Source organism: Hesperophylax consimilis, chromosome 25 (assembly GCF_061612785.1).
Source record: "Hesperophylax consimilis isolate HC1 chromosome 25, BYU_Hcon_1.0, whole genome shotgun sequence".
In the NCBI taxonomy this organism is placed as follows: Eukaryota; Metazoa; Arthropoda; class Insecta; order Trichoptera; family Limnephilidae; genus Hesperophylax; species Hesperophylax consimilis.
The window spans coordinates 37,715-59,566 of NC_142860.1; the positions used below are offsets into that span (position 1 = coordinate 37,715).

General features: G+C 34.9%; 1 protein-coding gene across 2 annotated transcripts; it reads right to left on the reverse strand.

Moving 5' to 3' along the window:
- Positions 1–10,432: 10,432 nt before the first annotated feature.
- On the reverse strand, positions 10,433–21,280 carry LOC149411411 (farnesol dehydrogenase-like). 2 transcript variants are annotated; one of them, XM_089646988.1, is made up of 7 exons: positions 21,175–21,280; positions 17,146–17,360; positions 15,427–15,586; positions 14,535–14,661; positions 13,093–13,228; positions 12,489–12,650; positions 10,433–10,590 (listed from the first exon to the last, which is right to left on the reverse strand). In XM_089646988.1, exons 2-7 carry the CDS (start codon positions 17,344–17,346, stop codon positions 10,540–10,542), a joined length of 837 nt encoding a protein of 278 aa, XP_089503114.1. In that variant the 5' UTR covers positions 17,347–17,360; positions 21,175–21,280; the 3' UTR covers positions 10,433–10,539. The 2 variants fall into 2 exon arrangements, with proteins under 2 accessions (XP_089503114.1, XP_089503115.1); XM_089646989.1 differs by lacking the exons at positions 10,433–10,590; positions 12,489–12,650; positions 13,093–13,228 and adding an exon at positions 13,595–13,880.
- Between the last annotated feature and the right edge of the window lie 572 nt (positions 21,281–21,852).

A 21,852-nucleotide genomic window follows, 5' to 3' on the forward strand; every position in this document is an offset into this window, starting at 1 on the left:
GACGACTCACATTCTGCGCCCATGCGTTGGCCCGTTGGGCGAGTTATTGAATTATTTCCTGGCGCTGATAAAATTGTTTGTGTCGTTTCAGTTCGTACGCCACAGGGTGTTTTTAAACGTCCCGTAGTGAAACTATATCGATTACCTATCGAATAAATTTTGTTCTGTTTAGTCTCTAATTTTAGTTTTCGTTACATTAACTTAAGTTTATATATATATATATGTATATTTTGTTCATCTTCTTTTTTTTTATGTCGATTGTTGAGAAAATTTGTATATTTCCTCAAGGTGGGCGGAATGTTTAGTATTGAAACAGCTTTTGAATATTACCTACAATTTTTCCTTACTTTCCATCTCCTTCCCTAAAAACAGCCCTACCCACATTGGACATTATGAACATTTATGTCGCACAAATTGTCGCAAATACCAGTTGAGTTCGTGTCGTACATCAAGAAGGTGCCACCTTTAATTTCGTCGTCGTATCACATGTGCAAATACCAAAATAAATTCTTTTTTGTCGTTCGTCTCGTTGTGGAAGAAAATTCACCAGTGCAAAGTGCATCTAGAGCCCGTATTTTTGCCCGGATTCATGGGAGTTCAGGTAGGCTGTTTTCTTTCTTCCACTTATTCCCGTGCTATTCACAAACCAATTGAATGAGCTTTAGTTATCGTTTTTTTACAGTTCACTCAAAGTGTAATAGAACACGCTACAAGAGGAAAACATTTTTTTTCTCTCATTCTTTTGTTAGAATTCAAATTAACACTTAACCGATTAAGACTTTGTTTAATAGGATGATGTGATAACGATAAAGCCTTGAAAATATATTTATTGGCAAGGAATTGCCTTCTGAAATATAATGGAGGCTCCCCACATTCCACCTGAAGCGCATTAATTGGAGAAGACTTCATGGCTCCAATAATTATTCTGAGGGCTTTTTATTGAATTCTCTCCATTTTCTTATCTAAATATTTAGGGAGGGGGTCAAAAAGGAATGTGCCATAATCCAAGTGGCTCCGAACTAGGGAATCATACATTAATTTAAGAGTGGTAGGATGAGATCCCCACCACACTCTGGAAACTGCTCGCATCATATTAAGTCCCTTTTCACACTTTGTAGAAATCATCTGAATGTGTGGAAGCCAAGACAATTTATGATTCAAAAGAAGACCAAGGAATTTGATTTGAGTAGCGGTTTGTAGAGGCACATTATCAAAAGAGATTGAGAAGTGGGGAATTTTTCTTTTGCGCGTGAAAGCCACGACCCTTGTTTTAGACGCCGCCAGATTCATCCCATTTATTGACAACCAGCTTTTAATATATTGTAAAGCCAAATTCATTTCCTTAGCTTCAAGAATAATATTTTTATGTAACAAATATATAAGGATATCATCCGCAAAGTAAAGTCGCTTGATAGAAAAAGGAATTACTGAGTCAAGGTCGCTTATATAAATATTAAACAACAGAAGATTGATAACAGAACCCTGGGGTAAACCTCTCCATAGTTTGCGCCTTAAGCATTTAGAGGAAGATTCAATAATAATTAACCTATCTGTGAGCATATTTATAATAAATTGGACTAATTTCGGGGGGATTTGTTTTTTAATTAGCTTTTCTTTCAAAACATTCAGTAAAACATCATCGTAAGCTGATGAAAGGTCAAGGAATGTGGCCAATGTATAAGAATTTAGGGATTGAGAAACTCGGATATCAGTTGTGAACAAACTTAAATTATCCATTGTAGATTTCTTTTTCCGAAAACCATACTGATTTGGTGAGATAATATCTTGACTTTTAACAAACCACTCCAGTCTGTTTTTTATCAAACGCTCCGCTACTTTTGTCAAACATGATGAAAGAGCAATAGGCCGATAAGACGAAATTTCAGATGGATTTTTTTCAGGTTTTAAAATGGGAATGATTTTTTGAGTTTTCCAATCATCCGGAATTAGTCCTGTTTTAAACATATTATTAATAAGAGATAAGAAATATTCAACCGCCATATCAGAAAATGATTTAACGAAACTATAAAATATTCCATCGGGACCCGGAGCAGAGTCAGAAAGGGCTCTTATCACTCGTTTCGTCTCATCAATGGAGAAAGGAGCATCTAGCCAGTTGGTTTTAAAAGTTATTCAAATAAATGTTCCAGTTCGTTCTGTCTCCTCAAAACTCGTGTTTAATTTACAGGTTATGAGCCCAGCGTCTTTTGTTTTAAAAGTAAAAGTTACAGTTGTTTTTTTTTTTTCTCAATAACGTGTTGAAACAAAGTTAGGGAAGTGTTATTCAGTGAATGCAATAATAGTTTGCAAAAATGGCGTCAAACTATCTAGTAAATGTTCCAAAACTTAAAGGCCGGGAGAACTACAACGAATGGACCTTTGCCGCGGAGAATTTTCTAATTCAGGAGGATTTGCAGCATAGCATCAATCCAGTTACCGGGAAGATATTAGAAGCTGCAGATGATGCAAAAAAAAGCCAAACTAATTATGACTATAGACAGTGCGTTGTATGTACATATAAAAGACGTGAAAACTACGTTGGAACTATGGAACAAGTTAAAGTCATTATTTGATGATTCTGGATTTACAAGAATAATATCTCTGTTACGTAATTTGATCTCTATTCACTTGGAAAACTGTGCTTCAATGCAATCATATGTAACGCAAATGATCCAAACTGGTCAGAAATTGAGTGGGACAGGATTTGGCATCAGTGATGAGTGGGTCGGTTGTTTATTGTTGGCTGGGTTATCAGAAAAATTTATGCCAATGATAATGGCAATCGAGCATTCAGGAATCAAAATTACAACGGACGCCATTAGAACGAAACTCATCGACATGGAAACGGAAGTGACAGTTCGTCACAATTACAATGAAGCTAGCTGTGGATTCGTAAGCGGTTCGCAGAAGTACCAATATAAGAAAAATAAACCCGCTCACAAAAGTCAAACTAATCAACATGTCAATGTAAATTTCAAAAGTCATGTGAAATGTTACCGGTGTAAACAACCAGGAAATTATAAAAATCAATGTACAAGTAATGAAAACACGAATGCGAAAGTTTTTCAACGTCAACAAACTAATGCATTCAGTGCGGTGTTTTTAAGTGGACAATTTAACAAAAATGATTGGTATGTTGACTCGGGTGCAAGCATACACCTGACCACAAGTATAAAATGGATTGAGAATGTTGCGGATCACAAAATAGATGAAAAAATTGTTATTGCCAATAATGAAAAACTGAAAGTGTCGTCTTCAGGTGATGTAATTATTGTAACAAAAAACCACAAAAGTCAATTTGAAGTTCTTGTCAAGAATGTACTTTGTGTTCCAGGATTGACAACTAACCTATTGACAGTGAGCCAGTTAATTAAAAATGGCAGTAAAGTGAACTTCAAAGAAAAATGCTGCTATATTTAAAATAAAAATAGTGAATTAGTTGCTATAGCAGATTTGACAGATGGTGTATATAAACTGAGAACAGAAAAGAAGAAATGTTTGTTTACATCATCAACTGGTACTGGTACTGGTGAAGTGTGGCACAGGAGATTGGGTCACTTAAATTGTAAAGACATGGATAAGATGAACAAAGGTGCAGTGACTGGTGTGTCATATAATGATAAAGCAGTTTTTGGCAAAAGTACATGCATTGTATGTTGTGAAGGTAAACAATCACGCCTTCCATTTACTCATACAGAAACAAGGAACACCAGCATATTAGACACTATTCATGCAGACGTATGTGGACCTATGGAAGAGAACTCTATTGGAGAATCGAGGTACTTCCTAATTTTTATTGATGACTATAGCCGCATGGCCTTTGTTTACTTTCTGAAAGCAAAGAGTGAGTCGTTCAAATTCTTTAAAGAATTTAAGGCTTTAGTTGAAAATCAGCATAGTAAAAAGATTAAAACGTTCCGGACAGATAATGGCTTAGAGTTTTGTAGCAATGAGTTTAAAAAATACCTAAAGGAGGCCGGTATTTTACATCAAAAAACCAATACGTACACTCCTGAACAAAATGGGATGAGTGAACGCATTAACCGTACCATTGTAGAAAGAGCTCGTTGTTTGTTATTCGATGCAGGACTTCCTAAGAAGTTTTGGCAGAAGCAACACATACTGCTGTCTATTTTAGAAACAGATCCATCGCATCAGGCTTGAATGACAAAACACCGTATGAACTTTGGACAAACAAAAAACCAGATTTAAGTCATGTACGTATATTCGGCAGTGAAATGATGGTTCACACACTAATTGTAATTAATTAATCTGTTTAATTTACAAGGATGAAAAAATATTATGACAGTTGTCTGTCAATACAAAATTTTTTATTTAAATTTAAATTTAACTAAGGAATTGGTAGACTTAATATGATTTGGAAGAATATTAAACATAAGTGGTGCCTGATATAAATAATTTTTTTGACCAAAAGAAGTTTTAGTATGTACAGCCACAAAGTTCAATGTAGAGCTAATTCTAGTTTTTTTTGTTATTTGTTTTTGGGGTATTATGCCGTGTTGCGCTAACTCCTTCTTTAGCCAACGTTTCGGACAGCATTGCAGTGTCCATCATCAGGGCAGATGTGTTATTTAACACATGCCATAGTCTCACTGGCTGCAGACGGGAGCAGTTGGGACTCTTGTGAGGTATTCACTATAAAAAAATTAAAAAAAAACATAATGAATTTACTTTATTGACAAATTTTATCGAAATCGATTCAGAAATCTAGTTAACTATAATAGCTGCTAGTTTTTAATACTTTCTAAGGTTTCAAGGATTTGAATAAAACATTTCAAACAGTTTTAGGTTTAATTTATTTAACTAGTTTCAGGTTTATTCTCATACAATAATATATAAGTGTTTCACAGTTACAATTAGGGTTGCCAGATACGGGCTGGATAAAAAGTTATTATTAAGTCTCCAAACAAATAAAAGAAATCATCACCTCTTTTAAATAAAAATCAACTTAAGGTACATATTCGATTATAATAACTAAACTTAAAATACAAATTAAAAGGTTGGTAAAAAAAATTACGTAAAGCATTATCTAACATAAAAAAAAACTGAACTCAAAACAAAAATCTGGCAGTTACAATTCTCGTCTGCACTTAAGTGCAGCAAAATCATTGTCAGCACTCCTGGTACTAGTGGAACATCTTTGGCTTCTTCCTGTAATCCACTTGCCACATCGATAAAAATATCTGCACTTGAAGACACTAAAGAAACATCAGTTGACATAACACCGCTACCACTTGGAACGTCGCATGTTGGATCAATGACATATGGTTTTCCAAAGAAATCGTCTAATTTCCGCGTTTTTTTTAAATTACATCCTGTTGTTTATTGAAAAAAAAAAAAAAAAAAAAAAAAAAAAAATCCTGTTGTTTATTATCTTTTTCTTTGGCTCGCTTGCGATACTCAGCCCCACTTAACCTTTTCTTTCCATCCATGTCTAATTATGCGAAATAACTCTTTTTACGTGAGGTATCGTCCACGTCCTGTAAAATATTTTGATTTTTGTTAATATTGCAGTACATACCCGTCGCGCCGCGAATACCTTTAAGAACTTAGAAAATCGCTCGTCAACTTGCTGCAATTGCTGTACGCACACTGGCATACTGACCACTGCCGGCACTGACTGCTGTCGCCTGTCGCGAGCGGGTGCGTATTTCCAATCCCTACGCGGGTTTGTTTCTCTGGAACGATTTCGGTTGAAAAATGAACAACGGACCACTTTTATTTTTCTGCGATTGATTTCGGTCCAAAAATGGACCACATTTCCTACCATTCGTAAAACATTTATTGTAATTATTTTAAACATTTTCTTGGCCAGCCGTTTATTTTAACACGGAGCTATTGAAAATTGCAATGCTTTATCTATTTTGACCATAGATGTCACAAATCCGAACCCCGTAGGCTACTTTAGAATAATGCTAAAAAGAAATAAAAATCCTTTGCCTCTTTATCCTATTTCTACGTTCCTCCACCCCCCTCCCTTTTTCATAGATTTTAACTAAAAATATATATTTTTTTTATTTTTTAAAGAAAATACCTTTATAATGTCACACTTTATTATTCACTATCATCAGTGGAAAGTTCATAATTGGCATAAATAACATCTTTTTATTGTATTATTTTATAATCTCTGATTTATTTATTATAGCTTTTGTAAGGTGATTAATATAACAATACCTAACGCGGTTCAGTCACTAGCGCAACTGAATTATGGTAGGGATTGGAAATACGCGAACGGGCGAGCGACGGAGCATAATAGGTGTGGCGAGGGCGGCTGCGGGGCGTAGGAGCGCGCTGTGTGCTGTGTGTGAACACGCTCTTGCATATCGCTATTTCGTACGTAGAATATTTAGGTACTTAGGAAGTAATTTCTTGTTATCATCTGTGACTTTTTTGTCACGATTGGCCGCCCCTAATATCTGGCCGCCCAAGGCCCGGGCCTGCATAGGCCTAAGGGCAAATCCGCCTCTGTATATAGCTATTTTATACACATAACATTACATTCCTTATGAAGTAGGTTGGATGGATAACAGAATTTTTTTTTGTACATTACTTTAAGGATCAATTTTTGAGTAATATTTAGTGGTATATAGTATATAGTATGTATATCTTTATGGGACGTGAGGAATCGCACTAACCTCCCGACATCCTGGAATGAAAATTAGTTTTATTATCATTAACTAATTTTGAAGTGCTTGGGGGAACCTATAGACGATAAAATTAAGTAATTATACATTTTTTATAGTCCTTCACCATACAATAATATCCACGTTTTACTAAGTTTAACTACGTCAACTTCTACGACGTTTTTTTATGGGACAACGCATGGCAAGGATATCTTTTCAGTTTCCGGTATTTAATATTTTTTTAAAATGCAATCTATGTTCAATTTATGTTCATAATTTACGGTGTGTAACTACGTTTGACCATGTTTACTCAATTTTATAGTGTTTTACCATGTTTTTCAACGTTTTACTGTGTTTTGTCGACTCCCACTCTATATATTTAAGCAACTTATCATCTATTACCATAATGTTCGGACTAATTTGGACTTTTCATTTAAAAGTCAAATAAATAGGACTGTAAGTGGTTTTTTTCAAATAAGATAACTCAAGTCTGTCCGAAGAAACTTCCTACAGAGGCAACAAAACTACTTATCAACTCTTAAGTCTCGATTACTGCAACGACATTTATGCCAGCCTTCCAAATTATCAAATTGACAAACTTCAATCAGCATTTAATGCAGCATCATGACTCGTAACTGGGATTTCTAAATATTCGCCCATTTCAGAAAACCTTTTTAACCTTCACTGGCCCAAGTGCCTTGAAAAAATACAATACAAATTGTGCTGGATGGTGATTAAATCCATCAATGAAGTGGGCTCCACCCTACATCTATGAACTATGCGTCCCGGAAAACACTGGTTTCAGGCAGTCAACTCTTAACATCAGCTATAGGCAGACTGTTGGAACCTTAGCGCAAGCCAAATACTAAGTTTGGTGATCGCGCTGTTTGAGCTTATGGGCCAAAGGCTTGGAATATAATCCCACTGGAACTAAGATCCACAACAAGTCCAACAGAATTCAGGTCTAAATAAAAAACTTTAAGCTGTCAAATCTTTAAATTGAATATACCATTCCTGGAGAGTAGCATTCTGTATTGCCTATAATACATCCTAATCACACTTTTCTTATTGAATTTACATTATTTTACCGAGGGACGAATCACATTTAGGAAAGTGCATTCTGATCAAAACCCTGTACTGTGGTATCGCTCAGCATAACATTTGCTTTCACTTTCCTAAACATAAATATATATTATCAAAATAAATACCGGAAAGTCCAATTATGTCAAATTTCCAATTATGTCTTAATCCTGTATCTAAATTTCGCCAATAAAAAATTAGTCAATATTAATTGAGATTTAACATCAATATGGTCAATCTCAAGTGACCTACCAGGTAAGTATGGTATCTCCATATATATAGTTAGTATTAATAACATAGATCATTGTGAATTAGTACAAAAACGGCACTTTACAAATCATCCTACTATTAATTGAATTTTTATTAATATTTTGTTTCCTGTAGCCTGATTGTTAATTTTAGCTGTAAAATGTAGTTATCATTAGTATACACTGCTGTTATTATTTTTTAATCCTTCTTTGAAAAAAATATTTCGTATTGTATTTAATTCTGTACTTGTACCGTAACTAAATAAATACATTTCGTGCGTGCTGTCTCATTTGAAATTAGAGACGTACTTATCTCAGAATTTCTTTGTTCCCCCAGGAACCTCCCCCCACCGTGCCAGGACATTACAAGATGCGAAAATGTAATGACTACATTTGAGGTGAAACACCTCCACCCCTCATTTGAATACCTCGTACACACTCATTCTAAAAACGTGCCCTATCTAACGTAGGTTGTGAGATCAACATAAACCAGTTGTCTATATAGTTTGTTAGTAGCAGAACACCCAGATGAATGGAAACCGATGTCGCCACCGAAAATGTAATGACTACATTTGAGGTGAAACACCTCCACCCCTCATTTGAATACCTCGTACACACTCATTCTAAAAACGTGCCCTATCTAACGTAGGTTGTGAGATCAACATAAACCAGTTGTCTATATAGTTTGTTAGTAGCAGAACACCCAGATGAATGGAAACCGATGTCGCCACCGAAAATGTAATGACTACATTTGAGGTGAAACACCTCCACCCCTCATTTGAATACCTCGTACACACTCATTCTAAAAACGTGCCCTATCTAACGTAGGTTGTGAGATCAACATAAACCAGTTGTCTATATAGTTTGTTAGTAGCAGAACACCCAGATGAATGGAAACCGATGTCGCCACCGAAAATGTAATGACTACATTTGAGGTGAAACACCTCCACCCCTCATTTGAATACCTCGTACACACTCATTCTAAAAACGTGCCCTATCTAACGTAGGTTGTGAGATCAACATAAACCAGTTGTCTATATAGTTTGTTAGTAGCAGAACACCCAGATGAATGGAAACCGATGTCGCCACCGAAAATGTAATGACTACATTTGAGGTGAAACACCTCCACCCCTCATTTGAATACCTCGTACACACTCATTCTAAAAACGTGCCCTATCTAACGTAGGTTGTGAGATCAACATAAACCAGTTGTCTATATAGTTTGTTAGTAGCAGAACACCCAGATGAATGGAAACCGATGTCGCCACCGAAAATGTAATGACTACATTTGAGGTGAAACACCTCCACCCCTCATTTGAATACCTCGTACACACTCATTCTAAAAACGTGCCCTATCTAACGTAGGTTGTGAGATCAACATAAACCAGTTGTCTATATAGTTTGTTAGTAGCAGAACACCCAGATGAATGGAAACCGATGTCGCCACCGAAAATGTAATGACTACATTTGAGGTGAAACACCTCCACCCCTCATTTGAATACCTCGTACACACTCATTCTAAAAACGTGCCCTATCTAACGTAGGTTGTGAGATCAACATAAACCAGTTGTCTATATAGTTTGTTAGTAGCAGAACACCCAGATGAATGGAAACCGATGTCGCCACCGACTTAATTCATCTCTTTTACACTGCCTGACGTAGAATTTTATCGAAATGAAAATTTCATAATGTTGAAGTGAATTTCTGTGATTGAAATTTAATTAACAAATGGTCAGACTTTTGAATGACAAAATATGTCCACATTGCATTCCATGGTGTAAATATTAATTGATGTAGCTGTTTACTTAGGTATTTACTATGAAACCAATTTAGTTGAGGTTCAATAAATTGGTTTCATAGTCAAGAGATTTCTTTTTAAAACCCCAACAGGCTATTTACATAGCCTTTTATTTTAGACATTCTCACTCTGGATAACAATATGTTCCAATATCATTCTACCGAGAATATTTAATTAAATGGTAAACATGTATAAGAATTCACTTGAAATGTAATACGTCAATGAACTCAGTTGATGAATTAATTATTTCACTTTGTTTGTGCTTACAATTATTTCAAAAATAGATAATAACAAAATTTACCATTTCTGAAGATATGTAATAAAGATAAAATAGTTTTTTTAAATTTAATTTCATCTAGAAAATCTAGTTATTTTAAAATACAAATTTGTTAACTCATTGTGGCATAACTACAGTTTTTATAATGGCCATGAACGCCGAAACAGCTATCACAATAATAAACACCAAAATACTTGCAGAACTTTATAAAAACATTATTAAATTTGATTTTCTCTAAATTTGTACAAAATAATAATATGTGTTTTGACAGAAAGATTTTCTTGGAGCAAAATGGATAGAATAAAGAGTGGTGTGACCAAAACTTTAACTTTTGGAAGTAATTTAAATAGGGATAAGGTTTATTGTCGGTTCCAAAAAAACTCTCTTCTACTGAAAAAAACTTACGTTATTTCGTCAGTTTAATAATTTTAATGGAAAATTTAACCTATCCAGAATTACATATTTGTTAAAAAGTATTCAATAAGTGTGAACTCAGCCGGAACATAATTTGCTGCCAATGGGCTGAATGGTTAGCTCAGCAATCTGAAATTGTAAGCAAAATATTATTTTACATATTTCTTAGTATATATATATGCTGGTAGATATAAAAATAGTTAAATATGATTTAAGATTTTCACGGCCAAAAGTATTTTTATTATTTGTTTTTGGGGTGTTATGCCGTGTTGCGCTAACTCCTTCTTTAGCCAACGTTTTTGACAGCATTGCAGTGTCCATCATCAGGGCAGATGTGTTATCTGATAGCATCTGATAACACATCTGCTGATAGCAACACGGCATAACACCCCAAAAACAAATAACAATAATTAAAATAGTTCTTATATATATTTATTCTGATATATATCCTATATTTCTGAGAGTATTTTAGATTTTAATAAATTGATTAACATGAAGAAAAACTTTTGTAAACTCCTTGGGCAATTATGGTAGATATTCTATAAATAAATTTTTGAGGTGGAATGATCATTTCCAAATGTTGGTAAATAAAATAAGCAGACTTATCTATATTTTTAAAGATCTCAGACATGTACCAGACAAGGATAAATTAAAAACAGTTCATTTTGCTATAATTCAGTGTCTACTTTCGTATAGTATAGTGAGCTGGGGTTCCTGCCTGAAGACTGTTATAAAACCACTTAATATTGCCCAAAAACTGATTCTCAAAGTTATGTAAAAGAAAAAATTTGATATCCTACACAGTTTCTTTATAAGGAATGTAAAATCATAAATTTAAAACAACTATTTATCACAGAAACAGATTGCAGATTTTTTTAACAATATAAGTTCCGCGAAAAGAACGCAAAAAATTTTTACTACAAGAATTCCCTCAGGACTGAATTTTATGGCAATTCACCCTAAATCCTCATTAGGACAAAGACAATACTTGTACCAGGCTCCACTTCTATTTAATAGCCTTCCAGATCACATTAAGTCGTCAAATTTCTGGTGTACATTTAAAAATAATGTTAAATTATTTGTGCTATCCGAGGATTTCCAACATATTCTTTCATCTTTGTCCTTTTAAATTGAGGCATAATTATGTTGTAAATGTATATGTTTTCTTACTTTTCCTTTTATAATGTAATTTTTTTCTATTTCTTTTTTCTCTCTTTTTAAAATAATAGTTAATTATATTTTTTTTTTCAATTAAATATCAATGTATATAATGGCATCCTACATGTTAACTTCATTAAACTGTAATGAATTGGCTGGAATTAATTTAAATATAATTATATTAAATTTGTAGGTACCCAATTCGTAGAAACGTTAATATCACAATATTTTTCTATTAATATATAATCTTTGTGCTATTTTTATTATTTTGTGAAATTATTAACCCCAACACAGGAGTGAAGTTAAAATTATTCAAAGACAACAAACACTCGTCAAGTCTTTGGGAGACATACCAGCCTGACACGGTATCATAAAAGTTATGCTATCACATTTTGTATTACGGTGAAAATTAATATTTAAACAGTTTTAGAAAAAGACATTGCTGCACGTTTAGTTTGAGAACAAAAAAATTACCATCAATGGTTAGAATCTATGCCTCCAAAAAATGGAAATAATTCTATGAAACAACAATTAGCTTTTGTAAATTATTTGTCAAATTTTGCAAAAAATGTATTAAATATTTTTGTGTTAAAAGAAGTGACAATAACTTTTATAATACCTTTGTCTAATTGAATATGTTTTCTAGTTTTGTGTAAAGTAGTTATTACAGTATAAACGAAAAAAATCGATAAACTACTTTGAAAACATTATTTACATTTGTGTTAAAAATTTAAAAAATTTTGCATTTGTCGATTTGTAATGGAAAAATCTGAAAAAGTCTTTTATCTGCTTTCAAAAACAGTATTTTATTTGAAATAAAGTGTTCCTAAAGAATTAATGACAATGATAATAAGAGTAGAACAGTGTACCTGAACATTGGGTCTGGTGCTGAGAATGTACACAATCCCGTCAGCGATGTCAGCCGGCTGTATGAAGTTCATGGCAGCGAGGGCCAGGGTCACGTTGTTAGCCTTGAATTCATCTGCCACTTTCTGTATCAGTTCTGTCTTCACCAATCCGGGACTAACACTCTGCAACAACGGCAATAATAACTGTAAATATGCAACTATAAATGTCACCTACATTCCCGGACATTAATTTGTCTTTGACGCTTTTATGCACTGGTATCCCGATGGTAAGTTTTTTTTTTTTTTTTGGTATCCCGATGTTTAATTATTCTATATGAAATGAAACAGGAGCATTCGCCTGTTGACCTACTCGTAGGTGGGTTGCTTGTAATTTTACAAAAAGTGGAACGGTATTTGTTCAATCGGTAGATCAACCCTATTTGCTCAGAACAACTAGTGTCATTGGTTTCTTTGGAGATGCTCCCGCGCCAAACAATATGTTCGGCATGTGCCGCGTGATAATGGGTGGCTTGACTCTCTTCCTTCTTCTAAAAAGACACAGTTTCCCTAAATATGTAATTGTGCGAATTGAAAGAGAGAAGCGGTGGATATTTGATGAACTTACGGACACTCTGATGTTAGAGTTGAGGACAGAGAGCTCGTGGGACACAGTTTCCGTGAGGGCGGTGACTGCGTACTTGCTTGGGGAGTAGATACCGGCGTTAAAGCCCTGGTGGCGAGGGATCTGGTGGCCCACAATGCTGAAACACACACATAACATGTATTACGGACACTCTGATGTTAGAGTTGAGGACAGAGAGCTCGTGGGACACAGTTTACGTGAAGGCGGTGACTGTGTACTTGCTGGGGGAGTAGATACCGGCGTTAAAGCCCTGGTGGCGAGGGATCTGGTGGCCCACAATGCTGAAACACACACATAACATGTATTACGGATACTCTGATGTTAGAGTTGAGGACAGAGAGCTCGTGGGACACAGTCTCCGTGAGGGCGGTGACTGCGTACTTGCTGGGGGAGTAGATACCGGCGTAAAAGCCCTGGTGGCGAGGGATCTGGTGGCCCACAATGCTGAAACACACACATAACATGTATTACGGACACTTTGATGTTAGAGTTGAGGACAGAGAGCTCGTGGTACACAGTTTCCGTGAGGGCGGTGACTATGTACTTGCTGGGGGAGTAGATACCGGCGTTAAAGCCCTGGTGGCGAGGAATCTGGTGGCCCACAATGCTGAAACACACACATAACATGTATTACGGATACTCTGATGTTAGAGTTGAGGACAGAAAGCTCGTGGGACACAGTCTCCGTGAGGGCGGTGACTGCGTACTTGCTGGGGGAGTAGATACCGGCATTAAAGCCCTGGTGGCGAGGAATCTGGTGGCCCACAATGCTGAAACTCACACATAACATGTATTTATTCATATGTTCCTTACAATAATTTTTGAAGTACATATTAATATTTTTTCAAATATTTTAATGTTTATAAATATTTTTTATGCATAGCACAAAGGATGAGAAGCCTGAAACATCCATATTGTATAAATTGAAAAAATAAATGCCGCTGACGGAAATTGAACCCGCAGCTTTCTGATTGTCGGTCAGATTCTCTACCATTGCGCTACGTCGGTTTATTCTAAACCCGCCAAATAATTCAATGTGTACCCGTATGTTTCATTCAACATTTATTGCTTATTTGATTTGTCACCTAAAAAATAACCGAGATTTTCAGTGATGAATGCGTGTCTTTTATTCTCGAGATGTTTTTGCGAACGTTGACGGAGCACTATTATTTATTCAATTATTTTAGAAATATGTCTTAGTGGAGTAAATGAATTGCCGTACCCCAACTAATCAATGTGCTACACCTATACTAAATACTAAGTACATTTTAAAACTAGAATGCACTGCTGGCAATCTTTAAATCTGAATCTGATACAGCAACCTCTTGCCTCAAAGTGAAGAATGCTTCATCATTTCTTCCTTAATATTTTAACATTGTGAATTATTTTTATTGATGAGGGTGATAATAAGTCGAAAGTTGAACCTGTTGATATTGATGATCTGACCATCATCTCCTCGAGTCCTCATGCTCTTCAGGGCCTCCCGAGTAGCGATGCTCAGCGCTATCACATTCAAGTTCAACACCGTCGTCCAATCTGATGTCTTTCCATCTAGAATCAAACAACAGACATTATGTAAGCTGAAGAGAGACAATACCTTCAATGTCTGACATTTCAGCTTATGAAATCGGTTTCGAAAACACCTAGTCAGCAATAAGAATTTTAAAACTGTACTTCAAACTCGAGCACTATAATTTTATCTGGTAGCGAGTCCCCAGCTTAATAAACATTGCATTCATATTTTTTTATCACACATTTAATTTCTTATTATTTTACTTTAATTAAATTAGCCCACTTCAAATTTCCCACTGTTCTGATGGCAGTATGCTACACTAGCGCGTCTTGGCAGCGAGCCTTCGTCGGGTTGGTTTCCTTTATAATATTAATTGTCATTACTGCCTTGTTGGTTTCAGACCTTAAATAATTTTACACTAATATAATAATAATATTTATTCCGGACTGTGGGGAGGTTGGTGCGATACCAAACATACCATAGAGGGCATAAATATATATTATACTTACAAGTTATTACATAAATTGGAATTAAAAAAAGAAGAAGAAATTGCATGGTATTATGCATAAGAAAAATATAAATTAATGTAAATAGGTAAACATCATCGATTCATCTGTTCCTTGTTGTTATAGATCCATTAGAATGAAGATTATTGGCGGGATCATCTTTTTCCAATTTGGTTCAATATTCGAACCTGAACTCTGACGGGATTCCATGATGAAGATATTTGTGAAATTATTGATCCTCTACCTCACTCCTGCAACCCTTGTTCGCATTAAGGCTTCAAATATAAGAAGGCTCACCGACCATGTTGGAGGTGATGCTAGTGCCGGCGTTGTTAACAAGGATATCCACTCCTCCAAACTTCTTCTCGATGGCTCTGAAGACCTCAACAATTTCCTCCTCTTTGAACATGTCGCACTTCATTGCGTGGATGGTCCCATTGGTCCTGGCCGCTAGTTCCTGGGACCACACAACATAAATATATAAAATGTGTATTATTAAAGGTATCCGGACAGCTCAACACAGTCAATTTGTTGAGTTATCATCGAACATCATAAACAAGAAAGTCATAGAAATGCAATTTCTCCTCCTTGAACATGTCACTAGGTTTTAGAAGTTTTGATCACAATTCACTACTGTCCATGAAAATTCTCAAGTCAAACATTGACATTGTAGAAGCCTGTCAATTATTTCAAATAAAAATTTCAATATTTTACTTGGCTATGAAATATTTACAAAATGTTAGCTGTCAAATGGCTATAAACACTGATTAATTTTGTACTATCATTTCGAAACCAGATTTGGTGTAATCTATTTAATAACACATTAATATATATTACTAAATTATATTTCCTGTCCAAAAGATTTTATTCTGAAACAGAATCAATCAATACAGAGAATATCCAGAAAACCTCTAATCTGAATATTGGAATGCAGATGGTAGTATTAAATCATTCAATTCCTGATACCTTGACCTGCCTAAAACGCTGTGTAAATCTTAAATATCCAAATTACATAACTTAACGCACCATACCAGGCGGTGGCACCGCGTTTGTCTTAAAGTATTCCATAGATCACTATTTTGTGAATTGTCTCTCAGCCAAAAACACAGAAACTACCGCGATCGTCATCAATACCCTAAACAATGGTCCAATTAAATTCATCTCCTTTACGGCCCTGATGAACTCCTAGGCATCCCGTTTCCCACAATAATGGTATGCGACCTAAATGTCAAGCACGGGGCCTGGCAGAGCCAAAAAATGAATAACAAGGGACTGTTTGTTTCTCTCCGACAGCTCTCTACGTTCAGAACCATCTCATCTAACCACACGCAAACAAATCCAAAAGCAAACAAGGCGATAATTTTTTTAGAGTAAATACAAATCATATAACCATATTTAGCCTAAACATTTTTAGGCTATAAATATGTCTATGGTCTACTATCATATCACGAGGAAGTGGAAGTATTAATGAAATATTATGGACTACATATGGTAATGCTTAATGACACGATGAATTTCTGATGAAATTATCCACTCCGAAATTACATTTCCCGGTTATACCACTATTAGATGTGATTATTTCAGTCGTCATACAGGAGGATTTGTTATTTTTATATTAAATTTTTGTACATACAATAAACATAAATCTATAAATCATAATATTGTATAAATGCAGTTTTGTATCACTCTCCAAACCAAAAGATAAAACATTTTTAAAACGCCTAACCATGTCCATTGAATACGTATGTACCAGACATAAGAAACCCAAACAGATCTTTCTTAAAGACCAATCTCCCCATATTGCAGCCATGTTATCTTGCAAATAATTATATATAATATTTTTCCAACAACCATCATTATAAATTCATTATGAAAGAGAAATGGGCCTTTTTGGCCCGGCGCTCTGTATGCCAATATATCAATAGTCAAAAGTCCGAATTTTGAGACAATAGGTTGGTTACAGAAAGTTTCTGGTTCAGGCCAATGGAAGTTGAATAGCTCACAAATGTCCCTTACCTTGATTTTGTCTTCCCGGCGCGCGAGCCCCACCACAGTAACCCCTTTGTCCGCCAGGGCCAGTGCAGTGGCGGCCCCGATGCCCGAGCTGGCCCCCGTCACCACGGCAACCTTGCCCCCCCACCTCCACTCCGCCGCAACATCCCGACCCCCCAGGAGCGCAGCCAGCACCAGCGGAATAAATGCCTTCACTAACACCATTGTATCTATAGAATCTGCAATTAAATTTACACTTTAATTTTATTTTTATTTTCTTGAAATGAGTAATATTATGATTCTGTGGAAACAAAATATCTCAGTTTTCATCTTGGAAATTCAAGATTATTTTAATTGTAATATAAATTAAATTAGTTACATTTTTTACATATTTAAAAAAAAATATATATGAGGTAATATTTGGTCACACATAACGAACTGTCAATATATATACAGACCCTTTCGATATATTTAAAACCTCTCCATCGTACATCAAAGCAAACATAATTAGTTATTTATATAACTGATATGTTTCTGTATTATGTTTGCGAAATAAAAAAACAATAAACAAGTGTCTGTTTATGTTTGTGAAATTACAAGTATATATTGTACTGATACGTATTATATGTGTGTACTGACATGTATTTCTGTATGATGTTTGTAAGTTTTTGACATATATTATGTTTGTAAAATAACATCTAGGTATCTACTGTACTGATATGATATTTCTGTATAAGGTTTGGTAATTTTTCGACATGTGTTATGTTTGTAAAAGCCTTATGTGCGTTAAATAATAAATAAATAAATACATGTTTTGTATAAAATAAAATATATATTTTTTAAATAATTATTTTTTTATTTGTATGTTCTGATTGGTTGATAATACAGCGTAATTGGGGAAGGGACATGATTAACTGGGGGTAAAGTGCACAATCTTCGGGAAGTGATTCTACATAGTGGTAAGTTAGTAGAAGTAAAAAAGGGACATGATTAACTGGGGGTAAAGTGCACAATCTTCGGGAAGTGATTCTACATAGTGGTAAGTTAGTAGAAGTAAAAAACGGACATGATTAACTGGGGGTAAAGTGCACAATCTTTGGGAGGTGATTCTACATAATGGTAAGTTAGTAGAAGTAAAAAACGGACATGATTAACTGGGAGTAATGTGCACAATCTTCGGGAGGTAATTCTACATAATGGTAAGTTAGTAGAAGTAAAAAACGGACGTGATTAACTGGGGGTAAAGTGCACAATCTTCGGGTAGTGATTCTACATAATGGTAAGTTAGTAGAAGTAAAAAACGGACGTGATTAACTGGGGGTAAAGTGTACAATCTTCGGGAGGTGATTCTACATAATGGTAAGTTAGTAGAAGTAAAAAAAGGACATGATTAACTGGGGGTAAAGTGCACAATCTTCGGGAAGTGATTCTACATAATGGTAAGTTAGTAGAAGTAAAAAAGGGACATGATTAACTGGGGGTAAAGTGCACAATCTTTGGGAGGTGATTCTACATAATGGTAAGTTAGTAGAAATAAAAAACGAACATGATTAACTGGGGGTAAAGTGCACAATCTTCGGAAGGTGATTCTACATAATGGTAAGTTAGTAGAAGTAAAAAACGGACATGATTAACTGGGAGTAAAGTGCACAATCTTCGGGAGGTGATTCTACATAGTGGTGGGTTAGTAGAAGTAAAAAACGGACATGATTAACTGGGGGTAAAGTGCACAATCTTCGGGAGGTGATTCTACATAACGGTAAGTTAGTAGAAGTAAAAAAAGGACATGATTAACTGGGGGTAAAGTGCACAATCTTTGGGAAGTGATTCTACATAATGGTAATTTAGTAGAAGTAAAAAAGGGACATGATTAACTGGGGGTAAAGTGCACAATCTTTGGGAGGTGATTCTACATAATGGTAAGTTAGTAGAAGTAAAAAACGGACATGATTAACTGGGGGTAAAGTGCACAATCTTCGGAAGGTGATTCTACATAATGGTAAGTTAGTAGAAGTAAAAAACGGACATGATTAACTGGGAGTAAAGTGCACAATCTTCGGGAGGTGATTCTACATAGTGGTGGGTTAGTAGAAGTAAAAAACGGACATGATTAACTGGGGGTAAAGTGCACAATCTTCGGGAGGTGATTCTACATAACGGTAAGTTAGTAGAAGTAAAAAAAGGACATGATTAACTGGGGGTAAAGTGCACAATCTTTGGGAAGTGATTCTACATAATGGTAATTTAGTAGAAGTAAAAAAGGGACATGATTAACTGGGGGTAAAGTGCACAATCTTTGGGAGGTGATTCTACATAATGGTAAGTTAGTAGAAGTAAAAAACGGACATGATTAACTGGGGGTAAAGTGCACAATCTTCAGGAGGTGATTCTACATAATGGTAAGTTAGTAGAAATAAAAAACGAACATGATTAACTGGGGGTAAAGTGCACAATCTTCGGGAGGTGATTCTACATAATGGTAAGTTAGTAGAAGTAAAAAACGGACATGATTAACTGGGGGTAAAGTGCACAATCTTCGGGAGGTGATTCTACATAATGTTAAGTTAGTAGAAGTAAAAAACGGACATGATTAACTGGGGGTAAAGTGCACAATCTTCGGGAGGTGATTCTTCATAATGGTTAGTTAGTAGAAGTAAAAAAGGGACATGATTAACTGGGGGTAAAGTGGACAATCTTCGGGAAGTGATTCTACATAATGGTAAGTTAGTAGAAGTAAAAAAGGGACATGATTAACTGGGGGTAAAGTGCACAATCTTTGGGAGGTGATTCTACATAATGGTAAGTTAGTAGAAGTAAAAAACGGACATGATTAACTAAGGGTAAAGTGCACAATCTTCGGGAGGTGATTCTACATAATGGTAAGTTAGTAGAAATAAAAAACGAACATGATTAACTGGGGGTAAAGTGCACAATCTTCGGGAGGTGATTCTACATAATGGTAAGTTAGTAGAAGTAAAAAACGGACATGATTAACTGGGGGTAAAGTGCACAATCTTCGGGAGGTGATTCTACATAATGTTAAGTTAGTAGAAGTAAGTTAACTGGGGGTAAAGTGCACAATCTTCGGGAAGTGATTCTACATAATGGTAAGTTAGTAGAAGTAAAAAACGGACATGATTTACTGGGGGTAAAGTGCACAATCTTCGGGAGGTGATTCTACATAATGGTAAGTTAGTAGAAATAAAAAACGAACATGATTAACTGGGGGTAAAGTGCACAATCTTCGGGAGGTGATTCTACATAATGGTAAGTTAGTAGAAGTAAAAAAATTGTAGGGTTGTGATTTTAAATGCATTTTTAAAAACTTTTCTTCAATAATTGCAGTATCTTCTTGTGGTTAAAATAGAAAATAAAACATTTTTTAACTTATTTCCACTTGTTTATATTTTATATTTAGTTTGAAAAATGTTTTATTTTCTATTTTAATAATATATAATTCCACCACGTATAACAGTATAATAAATAAACTCATAAAATCTTTTTGTGGCATTATTTTAATTTAATTTAACTTTGTAAATACACTATAAAATCAAAAAGGATCATCATGCTTCCAAAACAAATGGTTTCTTCGTCAGGATAAACATGATATTATTATTACTATTTTTTACAGTTAGAGAAATAATTTCAGTGTGCGTTTACTTCTTAAAAGATTGCATTTTTTACGTGATTTGTGCAATATTTGCATTTCTCCACTAAAGGTGTAATTTTCCTTGGTGAATGACCTTGTAATATTATTAACTATACAAAAGGTATTTCTAAAACCTCAAACAGGCATTCAATGTTACAAAGACAAGATTCCAAAACTTCAGTTACCTCCATAACTTGTTGGGGAACATGGATTGACGCAGCTATATTTATGCTAACAATTACGACAAATGTAAAAATGTAAAATTGATTAGTTTTCAGACAATCTTTGAAAATTCTGTTTTTTTTTGTATAAAAATGTTAACAAAAATATAAAAAAAAATATTTTTTACATTTAATAATAATACTGTAATAATTAAAAGTTATCTAATCAAACAGTATTCATACCTGCTACTAGCTGTTCCTAGCTGCTTCTAGAACTGAACATGAATGTGAACCAACCGTTAACTCTGAACGTATTTATTCGGTTTGATGCAACTCTTGAAACTGGTTTAACCCATTGCTTCCTCGAGCAAGTTAACTCTATTCCTCTCAACTCTCTTGACGTATTATTTAATGGAGGTCCCCGTTAAACGCTGGTTCTAGGTGCGTTTAAGCTTTCCATAAAATTGTAATAAGCTCACAAGCTTAAAAACATGACATTTGTCCTCTTCTGCTGATTTTTTCAAAAGCTAAAACGGACTAAGAATGGGCATTTAACTGGAACCTTTCAACTTAACAAAAACAAATTGCCACTGAATGCTCCATTTGATGAGTTTGTCACACCCAAATTTTTGCGAAACAACTGGGCCTAATGTGGCTAGTGTTCGGCCACAAATGAACCAACTGTACATTAGATACTATTTCCATCTTATTTTTAACCAATCCACTGGGTTGTATTCATTTGGTCCCCAATCTGCACACAAAATAGTAACCAGTTATTAAAACAATATGTTTTAGTTCAAGGATACAATCAGGATGCGGAGGGTTAAAGATATAATTGAAGTACCTACCAACGTTCTGACTGATGATTAAAGATTACACTGCTACTCAAATGGTGGTCCGTGACCAACATCATAGTACAAA

Excerpts from the sequence above, each read along its gene's own strand:
- LOC149411411 (XM_089646988.1), bottom strand. The coding sequence starts at position 17,346 with ATGGTGTTAGTGAAGGCATTTATTCCGCTGGTGCTGGCTGCGCTCCTG. Across the intron at positions 15,587-17,145 it reads GCCGGGAAGACAAAATCAAG|GAACTAGCGGCCAGGACCAA; the intron begins GTAAGGGACATT and ends GTGTGGTCCCAG. Across the intron at positions 14,662-15,426 it reads CATCACCTCCAACATGGTCG|ATGGAAAGACATCAGATTGG; the intron begins GTGAGCCTTCTT and ends GTTTGATTCTAG.